The 13,752-nt window shown below is 48.6% G+C and overlaps 1 protein-coding gene across 18 annotated transcripts in view; it reads left to right on the forward strand.

Moving 5' to 3' along the window:
• Window positions 1-13,752, forward strand: part of Zmynd8 (zinc finger MYND-type containing 8) — a 96,403-nt gene that overhangs the window by 39,040 nt on the left and 43,611 nt on the right. For 11 of the 18 annotated variants that reach the window (XM_013352146.2, XM_013352156.2, XM_013352155.2 and 8 more), the window contains 6 exons: window positions 1,499-1,717; window positions 4,908-5,021; window positions 7,862-7,954; window positions 9,047-9,134; window positions 10,634-10,689; window positions 13,209-13,286. In XM_013352146.2, coding sequence (XP_013207600.1) covers window positions 1,499-1,717; window positions 4,908-5,021; window positions 7,862-7,954; window positions 9,047-9,134; window positions 10,634-10,689; window positions 13,209-13,286 — 648 coding nt within the window. Of the gene's footprint in view, window positions 1-1,498; window positions 1,718-1,813; window positions 1,997-4,907; window positions 5,022-7,861; window positions 7,955-9,046; window positions 9,135-10,633; window positions 10,690-13,208; window positions 13,287-13,752 lie in introns of those variants that run through there. The other 7 variants (XM_013352158.2, XM_013352157.2, XM_013352160.2 and 4 more) reach the window with 2 other exon arrangements.

A 13,752-nucleotide genomic window follows, 5' to 3' on the forward strand; every position in this document is an offset into this window, starting at 1 on the left:
TCTGTGTGTGTGAAAGTGTGTATGTATGAATGTCTCTGTGTGTGAAAGTGTGTGTATGTATGTGTGAGTATATCTGTGCGTGAGTGTCTGTGTGATTGAGATATGGGGTTCTCTCCTTCCTTGCTATGGGTTCCAGGGATCAAACTGGTTTTTATAGGCTGGCCTTTACCTGCTGAGTCTTCTTGTCGGCCCTTGTTTTGTTTTTGAGACATGGTCTGTCTTCATAGACTGGCCTCAAACCCACAGTCCCTCTGCCTCAGATCCCAGACACAGTCTGCTCTACTGTCCATATTATCAGAATTTGCAGTATGCAGCCAGTGTGAGATCTTATTGGAGGAAATGGTAATATTTTACTGTCAGGGAGATTGTGTTGTGTAAATGTGATATCTAGCAATATCCACGGGTTTGTTGCTGAGGTCTGGTTTCTTTATCTCCCTGTGGTTCTGAAGGTCACGTAGCTTTTCCAAGGCTGTTTGACAGTGCTGGCTGCTCGCGGCTGCTGCTGCAGGCTTTTCTGTGTTTGGCTTTGCTGTGTTCTCAAATGTCTCTTTCTAGAGACACATTTCCTGACGCGGCCCTGCAGGAGGATGTCTGGTTCTCAAGAGTTGCCTTGCCCTTTCCTCTCTCTGCCATTGTTAGTTCTGATAAAGTGAGCAGGCTTCTTGGCGGATGCAAACACCCTGCTCCAAGGATCACGGCTCTGGAGAGCCTCTTGGAGATACTTTCTACGCTGGAGATATGCTTAAATAACAGAGATAATTTCACGTGAACCAAATCTAACTGTTTTTACCCTCCAAATAACTACTATTTAAGGGCTGGAGAGATGGCTCAGTGGTTAAGAGCATTGCCTGCTCTTCCAAAGGTCCTGAGTTCAATTTCCTGCAACCACATTGTGGCTCACAACCATCTGTAATGAGGTCTGATGCCCTCTTCTGGCCTGCAGACATACACACAGACAGAATATTGTACATATAATAAATAAATATTTAAAAAGAAAAGAATTACTACTATTTAAAGCATACTAGGGCAAATTACCAAACCTATATTAGCTGTGTAAATCTGGGCTCGTGCATGTTGGGCCCTTCCGTTTTTGCAAGCCGCTTAATACCAACACATTGGGACTCTCAACCCCATTTTACAGATGAGAAAATCGAGGCTGGGAGGGAGGTAAAGGGAGACATGGCCCACGTCACGCAGCTGGACAGTGTGGGGGGGTGTTTCTTTCAACTGTGCATTCGGGTATGCTCCTGCTGTCTAGCCACTAACTCTCAGGGGCTAGCCTTCAATCTCTGGCCTTCTAACACAGAGGCAAGGGGCTCCACAAACTGCTGCCTGGCTCCGGCTGTGTCTAGTTGGGAAGTGGAGGTGGTCTGCTGTGGAGTGGGTTTGTGAGGTGTGTGATGTTGGTGTGTTGTTTGTGCTGTACTTGTGCAAAAACGACCGCTGAGAAACCACCTTTGTTTTGAAACCCCACCTGTCTTTCTTGCCTACATTTCAGTCAGAGCTAAGACATGGTCCGTTTTACTATATGAAGCAGCCACTCACCACAGACCCTGTTGATGTTGTACCGCAGGACGGACGGAATGATTTCTACTGCTGGGTTTGTCACCGGGAAGGACAAGTCCTTTGCTGTGAGCTCTGTCCCCGGGTTTATCACGCTAAGTGTCTGAGACTGACATCGGAACCAGAGGGGGACTGGTTTTGTCCTGAATGTGAGGTTAGTTCCCGATGAATGAGTTCATGACCTTCCTCATTTCCTCTCCTTTCTCTTTTCTTCCTTTTATTTTTTAAAAATTTCAAATAATCCAAATAGAGGGAAAGAGAAAATGTCTTGCCTCCTGCCTGCTCTACCCTGGCCACCCCCTCTGGGGACCCGCCTCTGCGCTGGCTGCAGTGGGGCAGCCCTTGGGAAGACATGTCGCCTTGCCTGTCCCCGCTTCTTCACGAGCCTTGGGAGCGCTTTCAGACCTGCGGCTGTGCCTCTGCTGCCTCTGCCGTGAGTGCCTTGGAAGGGACCTTGTAGATCTGTAATGGCTGACGGTGCCTTTTGAAAAGATCCCGGGCTGTGTTTCCCTCCTTCCTTCGGCTTTGAGTCCTCGCCAGCAGCCCGGCTGGGAAGACCGCTCTGGTGTGTGTGTGTGTGTTCCACATGGCGATGTCTTATGTTTCCTTCCGTGCAACAAGCATTTCTCCAGTGCCTGTTAGGTGCTGGGGATTCAACAGCGCTTTCGACAGAGAGGAGGATAACTTTTTATTATTATTGTTTCTATTTGGACAAAACTCCAAAGACAGTTACTTATAATAAATAGGTTGAAGAAATGTGGAGAAAACGGACAGAAGTTGGGAAGAGGGAACTGAGGCGTCCCCCCCTTTAAGAATCCAAGCCTGGGAAGATCACACCGAGATATGAGGAGGATCTGAAGGGCATGACGTCTGGGCAGAGGAAGCCGCAGGTTCGGTACTGCGACCCTGCCTTCTAGAGTGAAGGTAGCCCACCCCGCGTCTCCTCAGCAGCAAGGGTGAACTATCTCATCACGCAGCTGACTGCCCGAGCTCCCTCTGTTCCGCGCAGCTCGCTGATGCTCTCTGCACTGCTGGAAACAAGTGTCAGTCTCTCACATCATCTCAGAGCATCTCTGGGATTCCACCGTGCACTGGATTAGATTAGCGTCCTGTGTGAGAGGGACGTGCCGCCTAGACGCGTGTGTTTAGGAGGAACTCAATACAGGAAAACACGCTCGTCTTGCCACTCTTGGGTGGGGAAAGGAGAAAAAGAAGAAAAATACTCGAAATTAATTAGACTTTGAAACAAATGATGATGGCCCTGACGGGGTCTTGTGCTTCTGTTGCAGCCAGAGCCAGCTGATGGCTCCCTCGGGGTTCCTCCAGACAGGCTTGCACACTCTGTTGCCAGTTCCCTCCTCTTTAGAGCTGGGGTTACTTCCCCTTAGTTTTGTGGGTCCCTGAGCCTCCAACAGTTTTCTTCTGTCTTGAGCATCTCCCCACTTTGTCTGAGTCCCCAGATAGAGCGTGGTGGAGATAGGCTGCCGTCTCTGCAAGCGATGCTTGTAATGAGTGCTGTCTGAGATGCCACAGCCACAGCGTGTGACCACCCTGTGTGGGAAGCAGCCAGTGAGTAGGGCCTGCCAGGTTGTTTGGAGCCAAGCTGGCTGTCTCACCATTAAGATGATGGCTCCTCTTTGTCCCCTAGGCCACGGTTTCCTTAAAAGACTAGCATGTGTCCTAACCTTTCCTTTTTTAGGTGGGAGAGTTTTTTTCTAGTGTCTTCCAGCTAATTTGCCCTTGGGCTCCTTGGTCAGCATTGCTCACCAATTCCCCCGTTGAAAAAGCTTGACTGGGACTCCTATCCTGTGCTAATCCATCAGTCCCTGCTAGGAAGGAGGAAGAAGCTTGGGGGGGGTGGTGGTGGTAGGCAACGCTCTCTATGCCCACTATGGTTCTGCAGCACCCAGAAAGAACTGGGATCCAGGCATGCAGGTCCGCTTGCTGTGTGTTCAGATTCAGGGCCCTTATTTCCCCCGTTCCCCACCCTGGAGTGAATAGGAAAGGCAGCTGAGACAATCAAATGGGGTCGATTTATATGCTCTGCACCGTTATCAGTTTTTGAGTGACTCTGTGTGTCCCTTTTCTTGACAACCGACCACACTGGGAGTTCATTGGAAGCTCGGCCCCTGAGCTGTGACAGATGGAAACTGGTTCCAAATTACCTGGAGGGAATGTCTCAGCTCTCCTTCCACAGAGAGGCCAGAAGAGTCCCTGACATTTTAGGATTTGCTATTTGTTTTGTTGCTGCCATGTAACCCTCAGAGTCCCCAAGATGTAGTATGAGGCTTCAGTGGCAGTCTGGTTCCACTTGTTTTTCTGGGTCTTTTCTTTGATAGGTATGTCCTTTCTGAGATGACCATTCTGAGCTGGGTGTGGTAGCACATGCTTGTAAGCCCATTTGGGAGGGTGAGGCAGGAGGATTAGGAGTTTGAAGCTAGCCTGGGCTACATAGCGACATTCTTTCTCCAAAGAGAGAAGAGAATGGGAGGGGAAGGAAGGAAGGAAGGAAAAGAAGAAAGAAAGGTAAGGAATAGAAACGGTAAAGAGGATATGGTGGTGCACAGCTTAATTAATCCCAGCTCTTGGGAAGCAGAGGTAGGTCGTTCTCTGGGAGTTTGAGGCCAGCCTGGTCTACAGAGTGAGTTCTAGGCCAGCCTGGTGTACATTACTGAGATGGTTTTCAAAGAAGGAAAGGACAAAGGAGAGGTTGCCTCTTGTAGGCTGCCCTCAGTGGGTTCATGTCCTTGGGCATGGAGAACGAGGCGTGTTTCTCATTAGCTGATCCCCTTCCCTTAATTCTTCTACAGTGAGCTCCATTCCCCTGCATCAGCAGTGTCCTTGAGAATGGCCATGCTAGCCTGCTCATCCGTAGTTCAAGGCCCCCAGAGGATGTGACAGTGGCTGTGAGCATGCCTTCTGTATTGCAATTCCCTCCATCTACTCTCGGTGGCCTTTCTTTTCAAATTCAATGTTTTGGTGGGGTGGCTGGTTTTTCGAGACTGGAACTCTCTCTGTAGACCAGGCTGGCCTCGAACTCCCAGAGATCCTCCTGCCTCTGCCTCCCGAGTGCTGCGATTAAAGGCGTGTGCCACCCCCTCCTGGCTCATAGTCAGTTCTTAAGACCCAAAGGTTGCAGTCTGCTACCTTGCCAGGTCTCAGATCATTATGTCTTCACGAGTCCGAATCCTTTCCTGATGCAGTGTTCGTGGATCGCCGTTCTCAGACTGGAACTGCATTTACTTCTGAGTACATTTACAAAACTAGAAGGAGACAGATGCATTGGCTGTGATGTGTTTTCCCCCTAACAGACCTGTGTGTGTGTGTGATTTTTTGACTTGTAGAAGATTACAGTAGCAGAATGCATCGAGACACAGAGCAAAGCCATGACGATGCTGACCATTGAACAGCTGTCCTACCTGCTCAAGTTTGCCATTCAGAAAATGAAGCAGCCAGGGGTAAGAGGACTATTCCCGCTGCTGTCAGCATAATGGCGACAGTGGCTTCTGTTCTGTTCCTCCCATGCCCCATGTGTTCCTTGGTGGCCTTGCTTTTCAGACACACTGACATACCCTTGGGGTCTACCTGTATATTCAGACATAAGACACAATCCGGGAAGAGTTTAGTCAGGAGACAGGTGCTAGTAGGATGGATGGGGTAAGGGATGGTTCTGAAGAGTTACGAGGTCAAAATCACAAGGAGGGCCTCCGTTCCTCCCCACACGGGATTTTCTTGAGAGCAAAGTTACTGCTCGCTCACCCTAGTGAGACTGAGCCAGTGAGCTCGCCAAGGTGGGCGATGCTGCCCTTCAGCAAGTGGGGCGGGGTTTGATCTCTTCTGTTTGAACAGTGGGGAGAGATGGGTGTGCACCTCACAGCAGCACCCTGAGAGCCCCTGTCAGAGACAGCACTGCTGCTGTTGCAGTTGGTGTTTACCATGACGGTTTCAAGAAAACGTCAGAAAATACCTTGTTTTATTTTTCTTGTGGTCAAGACCTCTATCTATCCTCATCCCCAAAATATATGTGTCTTTTTTTTTTTTTTTTTTTTGAGATGTGGTGTCTCTGTGTAGTTTTGGAGCCTGTCCTGGAACTCTCTCTGTAGACCAGGCTGGCCTCAAACTCACAGAGATCCGCCTGCCTCTGCCTCCCGAGTGCTGGGATTAAAGGCATGTGCCACCATCACTCAGTCTATATCTGTGTTTTAAAAGGTAATATTTAAACCCAGTCTTGGTGACACATGCCTGTAATTTCCACAGAAGTTAAAGGCCACCTTGATCTTCTGAACAAGTTTCAGTCTAGCCCACAGAAACCCTTCCCCCCATTTCCAGAAGACATTAAAATTACTCCCTTACTACATTCTTCATACAGATGCATTCAAGGAAAATTTGGGTGGGGTTCCCCTTCTGTTTGTACAAAAGCTAGTGGAATTCCTTTGAGTTTGTTTTCTAAGTTCACAGAAATGTGGAGTCTTAGTTAGGGCTCACCTGTTAAACCTCTTTCAAAAGAACAAACATGGCCATCGAGTGGCCCAGTAGGTACAGATACTTGCTGTGAAGTCTGCTGCCCGGGGTTTGTTCCCCAGACTCCGGATGGTAGTAGAGGACCAGTTCCCCCACATTGGCCTCCGAGTTCCACGCACATACCTGCACATGTCTGTGCTCACACGCATACACTAAATAAATGTGATGACACAAAAAACAGAAGCGGAACAAAAGCAGCCATTTTATTATTATTACTATTACTATTATTTGGTTGAATGTGATGAGATGTTGCTTCTGGTTCTTTTAGTTCTTTAAGCTGTGTCTGCCAAAGACCCATGTATATAAAAGGGTCATCTAGACCAGACAACTCAGTAGAGATGTTGTCTTTTTTTGGGGGGAGGTGAGGGATACTGGGGATTGAACCCAGGGTCTTTCTCATGCTCTACCACTGTGCTGCGGCCCCAACCCAACTTTGTGGGGTTTTTGTTTTTCCCAGCTGGGTGTCTCTGTATAACAGCTCTGGCTGTTCTGAAACTGGCTCTGTAGACCAGACTGGCCCCAGAGATCCACCTGCCTCTGCCTACCGAATGCTGGGATTAAAGGCATGTGGCACCACTGCCTGGTGCATGGTATATTTTAAAGAGATTTGCTTGGTTTTTATGTGCATGAGTTTTTGCCTGTATGTGCACCATGTGCGCCTGGCATTCGAGCTCAGAAGTCTTTGGAACTGGAGTTAGAGATACTTGTGAGCCATTGTGTGGGTGCTGGGACCTGAACCTGGGTTCTCTGCAAAAGCAGCTGGTGCTCTTAACCACTGGGCCATCTTTCTAGTGTCTGTACATGATAGTTGTTGTCGAGTTATCCAGGGCTCGTGTGTGTGCATGCGTGCATGTGTGCGTGTGTGTTTGTGTGTGTCTGTGTGTGCAGTTAGGCAGCTACTGAACTGCATTCCTTGCACTGGACCATCTTTCTAACATTTTACAGTTTTACAGTAGTCAGGCCTCCACTCTAGGTGACATTGGGCCAGTGTCATTGGGAGAGATACTCAGTTGCCTTGCTTGAGTATAAGTTTGGGTGTTCAGCCAAATCTTTCAGTACTTTTATTTCTTTAAACGTTTGCATGTGCATATGTGCACATATGTGTGAACCCTACTTGGTGCAGGTGCCCAAGGAGGCCAGATTTGGGCATTGGATCCCCTGGAGCTGCCCAGTGTGGGTGCTGGGATCTGAACTGGGGTCCTCTGGTGGAGGACAAGCAGGCTTAACACAGAGCCGTCTCTCCAGCACCTCTTTTTAGCATGTTTAAATGGAGAGGTTATTGCCATGGACATTGCCCCTCGAGCTGATGTCTTAAGTGGATCAAGATCAAAAACTTGCTCAGCCTGGCTGCTTGAGGAAGGAACAGAATCTCACTTGTAGGTTTTCCCCCAGGTCACACCCTATGGTCACATTTAGGGGACATTCTTTTGGTGAGTCAGTATCATTTTATCCTCAAGTCAGCTTGTGCTGGGGTGGACCCTGCACAGCAAGTATCCTTTAGAGGCCTAAAGTGGGTGACAGTGTGGAAGAAGGCAGAGGCTACACACAGAAGTCAGGAACAAATAACAAAACCAGACACTTCCACCCGGACCCAGGACTCTGTGAGTGGGAGGAGGTAGAAGATGGGTCACCTTGAGCTTTTCGAGGCCATCTTGTGTGGTTATTTCTGGAACTGTGAAAGGTTGTCTGGATTTCAGCATCCTTTGCTTTCCACGCTTGGTCTTCATAGCAGTGATGGTTTTTGCGTATGTGCATGTCATGTCTCTTTCTTTTACAGACAGACGCTTTCCAGAAGCCCGTTCCCTTGGAGCAGCATCCCGACTATGCAGAATACATTTTCCACCCCATGGACCTTTGTACCTTGGAAAAGGTTGGCCTCCATCACAGGGCCTGGCCGAGGTAGCACAGGTGCCAGGACGGCTGAGGCTCCTCCCGTTCCCTGTCCAGGCTCCAGTTAGATTATTTCTTGATGCTGTCTCGCTCTGTTTCATTCGGATAGAACCCTGCCTTCCATGCCCCTCTGTGACCTCTTCCTGGGGGATCGCGGGGATTGTTGAGCCGCGCAGGCAGTGCTTTAGAGCGGTAGTCCCAGCTTCGGAGAATTAGTGACTTGATTGATTGGCTTCTCACTTCCTCTTTCGGAGGCACTAATGAGAGCAGCAGGAAGGAGAGAGAATGACGTGTTTGGAAACCTCCGGCTTAGCAGTCAAGGGGCTTCCTAGAACTGAATTCCCTTTGCCCATCAGGCTGTTTCTCTAATGCCCGAAGAGCTTTGCTAAAATTCCACGGTGAAAATCACACTTGAAGTGTTTGCTTGAGCAGACAACCCTCATGCAGATTTCCCAGCTCAGCAGCTAAATATGGTAGGGTGGGGGCTGGCGTGACTTCGCCTGCGCAGGGTCTTGCCTTTGATCCCCCAATTCTGTAAGAAAACAAAGACATCCATAAAGTAGAACATGATGTCATAATGTCTGTATTAATAATCCCCCCCCCAAAAAAGCAGTAGATGACATTTATTTTGGCAAACTGTGCAGACCCTTATGGTATTGCTGGAAAGAGAAAGCAGTAGAAAACGACAGGGTTGGATTCTAGCTTCAAGCGGGGCTTAGGTGTCTTCAAGTTGTCCAAAGTTCCTCACTGGCTCGTTGTGAGAGGCCTGTGACACCACAGTGACTTTATTAGTAGTGATAACTCAGCGCCATGAACTGTTGCCTTCATTGGATGACGCTGCTGAATAAATGACATCATTTTCAAGATGAGATTGTTCCAGTCATTGTGCTGACTCTCGGGTGCACTTTATAGGGTTATAGATCTTGGACCTAATAGCATTCTGGGAGACGAGTCAGAGAGCACCGATTAATTCGGCCGATGGCTTCTATGACAGGCGTAGGGGACCCGGGTGTTAGCACTGCCGCCTGGTTCAGCGTCCATGGTCATGCTGCTCTCTGGCTTCTCTCCCCAGAACGCGAAGAAGAAGATGTATGGCTGCACGGAAGCCTTCCTGGCTGACGCCAAGTGGATCCTTCACAACTGCATTATTTATAATGGGGGTGAGTGGCTTGGATGTTCCCAAGGAAGAGAGTGTGCTTCAGGGAGCGTGGCACACAGTCTTCCTGTTGTTTGTTGAGATCAGTCAGGTGTCATGGACTGGAGGGATGGCACTGCCTAGCAACACTGCCCGTAGCTCCAGCTCAAGGGCTCAGCTCTCTTCTGTCCTTGGCGGCTATCTGCGTTCACGTGTACATCCCTCCCCCACACATGTAATGGAACAGAATCTTGGAAATAATACCAGGCTTAGGTGGCTGAGAACATAGATTAGTCAGCAAAGTAAGGATCTGGGCTTCCATTTCCAGTGCCCGTAGAAAAGCCAGGTGTCACTGCATGTGTTTGTCACCCTAGCTGTGTGTGGGGGGGTAGAGTCTGGGGACTCTCCCTGGAGGCTGGCCAGAGCCCGTGAGGGACCGTGTCTCGAAACACTTGCAGAGCAAACCGGGAGCGCACCTGATACCAAGCCCTGATTATCAGATCAGACAAACGTGCTTGGGCTCCCGTGGATGAGCTTAACACCTGCTCCAGCTAGGATGGCCAGTGGAGTGGGGCGAGCGGAGGACAGGGATGCTTACGGCGGCCATTACGGGTTTCTTCCTGTACACTGCTGCTTATTTAGTTCCTAGCTGTGTGTGTAGGTTTGGATAGTAAATATTCTCGTAGGCGCATGTGTGTGTGTGGGGGGTGGGCATGCACCTATGTGTGTGTGCATGGGCGAGGCCTGAAGTGTCTATCCCAGGTTCCACCTCAGGTACCACCTACCTTGGTTAATGCTTGTCTGCTGGGATGGTGTCTTCCCGGGCCTGGAGATAGCCAGTTAGGCTGGAACGCCTGGCCGGGGAGTCCTTGTGCTTTTGGGGCTTGCGTATACTGACTGGGCCATCTCCTCAGACCAACAGATTTACAGTTTCTGGAAATACTATTAGGGCAGAGAGAACGCAGTCCTTTGGCCATCTTGACCTCTGCTTTAGTGCAAAGGAAAAAGGCCTGGCATTAGCTGTGGACCAGATGCTCACATCATTAGCTAAGAGTTCTGGTAGAGAAAGGGACTCCTGATGCTTAGCCATTAAGTAAGTGAGAATTTTCTCGTGAGAATTTTCTCATCTGTTTTTCTACACAGCTACTGGTGGAGTCTTAGCAAGACACTAAACACTCTTTCCTTTTTGCATTGTGTTCTGAGATTATAGGGTTAAATAAGGCTCCTTTCTGCTAATTGTAGCCTTTAGAATGTCAGAATACTTTGAAATAATAAGCTCATCTATAGGGAATTCCACACCAACTGCCCAGTTGTAATATGGTAAAAACTTGCTCCTTGATAGAAAAGTCAGTAATTTGAATCAGTGTTGGAAGCCTGAAACCTGCTTTTTTTTTCTAAGCCTTTAAATGATGAATATTCGCGGGGGTGGGGGGAACAGTTTAAAATATTTCTAATGCAAGTGTAATCCTGAGGCAGGCGGCTTGCTGTTTGCCTTTGAAATAATCCAGTTTCCTTCTTCCTTAGGAAATCACAAGTTGACGCAAATAGCAAAAGTCGTCATCAAGATCTGTGAGCATGAGGTATGTGTGCCCTGCCTTCTTGGCGTCCCTGAGGCTCAGGGCAGCCCAGTGGGTGGCTACAGTGACTTCTGCGTTCACTGCATTTTGTACAGCCTCTTTTCTCTTCAAGCATGCGAAAATAGGGAAGAGGGGCCCCCAGTGGTCCAGGAGTCGGCTAGCTCGGCCGTGATCTAAAGGGGATGGGTGGGAGGAGATTGAGCCCGAAGCTGTGGCAAGTACAGGGAATCCTGAGATTTCTCTGCTGTCAGTTTCTCAGCTTTGCCCTTCACCTCCACAGTTGGGATTGAGGGGTTGGTTCATGGGGTCATTCATTCCTTTTACAGGGGTTTGTAGTTTTGAATTAAGGGGAACAAGTTTATAAAGTGTCTGCCTCTCCCTCCTTTTTTTTTTTTTTTTTTAAAAATAGGGTCCGTCATATAGCCCAGGCTAACTTTGAACTTGCTATGTAGATCAGCTAGCCTCTGCCTCCCTAGTGCCAGGAGTAAAGGTGCCACTGCTCCTGTCACATGGCCTGGCCATGATGGTGCAGCCCCTCGACCCCACCCCACCCCCTTCCCCAACCTGATTGTGTGGTTCTCAGGCATGAAATTCACAGATAACAATGTGTGCTATGGTCAAGAGACTGGATGGCTTTGCTAGTTGGTGGATCTTTCCTGACTGCTTTCCAGAATAGCTGTAGCTGGATCTATATGGCAGTGTGTTCTTCCCGACACCTTATCAAAGGTTTATTTATTAAAAAAAAAATAATTGTTTTTATTTTGCGTGCATTGGTGTTTTGCTCTGTGAGGTTGTCAGATCTTGGAGTTACAGACAGTTGACTGCCATGTGGGTGATGGGAATTGAGCCTGGGTCCTCTGGACAAGCAGTCAATGGTTTTAACCTCTGAGTCATCTCTCCAGCTCCATATTTATTTTTATTTATGTGGGTATGGGTACCTGTGTATTTATGTGCATCACGGGTGTACAGATGTCTGAGGGGGGGCAGTTCCCCTCGAACTGGAGTTAACTTGTGGTTTCTTGAGGTGGTGCTGGGAACAGAACCCAGGTTGTCAGCAAGCGCAGCATGTGCTTTTAACCTCTGAGCTTCCTCGCATGCCCATCTAAATTTAAAATCTATTTGCATGTATATTTCTTCCATGTGAGCATGGACAGCAGCGTGTCACTGTCGTTCTTTTCTGCATGGCGTTGGTAGTGAATTGTGACGGAACTCACTTTGGACTAGTACGAGTTGCACGTTAGGAGGCGCATCCCTGCTCGCTCAGTTCCGTCTCCAGTTCAGCTGGCTCAGGAGGGATGGGGATGGGATCGATGTGGGCTACAAGACGCAGATAGATGTAGCAGAATACCTGTTCCATGCCTGCGACCTGCATGGTGGTAGGAAGCAAAGAGAAATACAAGATCGCCGATACTGGGAAGCTAATAGCCACTGAGTGTGTTGAGACTTTAGCCATCTGCTGCCTGGGTTCAAATCCCTGCCCTACCGCTCTGCTGCTGTGATCTCTGGAGTAGGTTACTTAAATTTTGAGGGCTCCATCTCCCTCCCCCATACTTTAAAATGAGATGACAGTAGTCCGTCCTTGTCCCACTTATGAGGAGAGGAGTTAGTGAATTCCCAGGCGTGGGAGGCTTAGACGGGTCTGGTTGTGGTCAAGGTGGTATGACTGCCTGTAGATGTCACGGGACATCTAGATGATGTATACTAAGTCTGTGGAGTTTACTGCTGTGTGGGTTCTGTGTTATTCATCATCCCTGACTGCTTAGGAAGAGGTGCAGGCCCAGAGGCATGAGCGATGTTTTTCTGAAGCCTCTGGACTAGTGCCAGGTAGACTGCAACTTCAGGCTGAGGCCATTGGTTCCGAGCCTGCTGTCCACCTACCCGAAGTACCATCTTAAAAAGGATGGGGACAGCTACTGTGTGGTTGAATGTTCTGGTTGTCATTAGTGCAAAGAAGGTGTGTGACGCGGTCATGGTTGACAGTGATGTAGAGGTTGAGCGTGGGAAATGGGGGAGGTGGAGAGGAGAGATTCCAGACAAAATTGGTCCAGCTGCGATTCTGTAGGTGGGCAGAGGTCAGATTACTCATAGCTTGGATGGAGCCTAGCCGTTGTTGAAGTTTTTTGTTAATTTCTCAGTTTAGCTTCTAAAGATATCAGGCAAAGTGCACATACGTATTCAGGCAAGACTCCCCCCCCCTCCCTCCTTCCCTCCTACACACACACACACTCACTCACTCACTCACTCACTCACTCACTCACCAGAAAGCAAACTGTGCTGTGTGTATCACTGTGAACCTCTCATTCCCAGCATTTGGGAAGCTAAGGCAGAAGGATCTTTTGATCACGTTGAGGCCAGCCTGGGCTACCTGGCAAGATTCTGTTGCTATCTCCCTGCCCCCTAATACAAGCGGAAGCCCCAAAGAAGAAAATCTGACCCTGAAATCAAAGTACAACACTTAACTACCAGGGATTTACTGAGGGCGTCTCTGGGGCTCCACTCTCTAATGTGTTTTTGCCTTACAGATGAATGAAATTGAAGTATGTCCAGAGTGCTATCTTGCTGCTTGCCAAAAACGAGACAACTGGTTCTGTGAACCCTGTGTAAGTTGGACTCAATCCCTTTAATTCATTTCTGCAACTCTGGTGCCTTCAGTGGCTATACCAAGAGGGCCCTCTTCAGGGATTCATGAGATGAGGTTGTGAAAGTTCATAAAATGATCTGTAAAGCCAGGGCAGAATGGAGCTAATTGGGCTTGGGCAAACCTCTTGGGCTGAACTGTTTTGTCTCAGAGTTAAGCATCCTGGTAACTAGGTTGACTCAAAAGAGGCATGCGGCTAGTGGGATGCAGGTCACAGGACATCAGAATCATGCCTGCAGTTTTCTGTCTCATTCTCAAATCTGGTTCAGTCTGCTTGGAGACCTTTGGACATACGTCCCTGGAGGATTGTCTCAGGCTCTCCAGAGAGGTACAAAGTTACCCTCATGGACTTTGTTTCTCTTACAGTGTTGGGCATTGATTGGATCAATGTATGTTTATTTTATTTTATTATATATATATATATATAT

This window comes from Microtus ochrogaster, linkage group LG8 (assembly GCF_000317375.1).
Source record: "Microtus ochrogaster isolate Prairie Vole_2 linkage group LG8, MicOch1.0, whole genome shotgun sequence".
NCBI classification, from domain to species: domain Eukaryota; kingdom Metazoa; phylum Chordata; class Mammalia; order Rodentia; family Cricetidae; genus Microtus; species Microtus ochrogaster.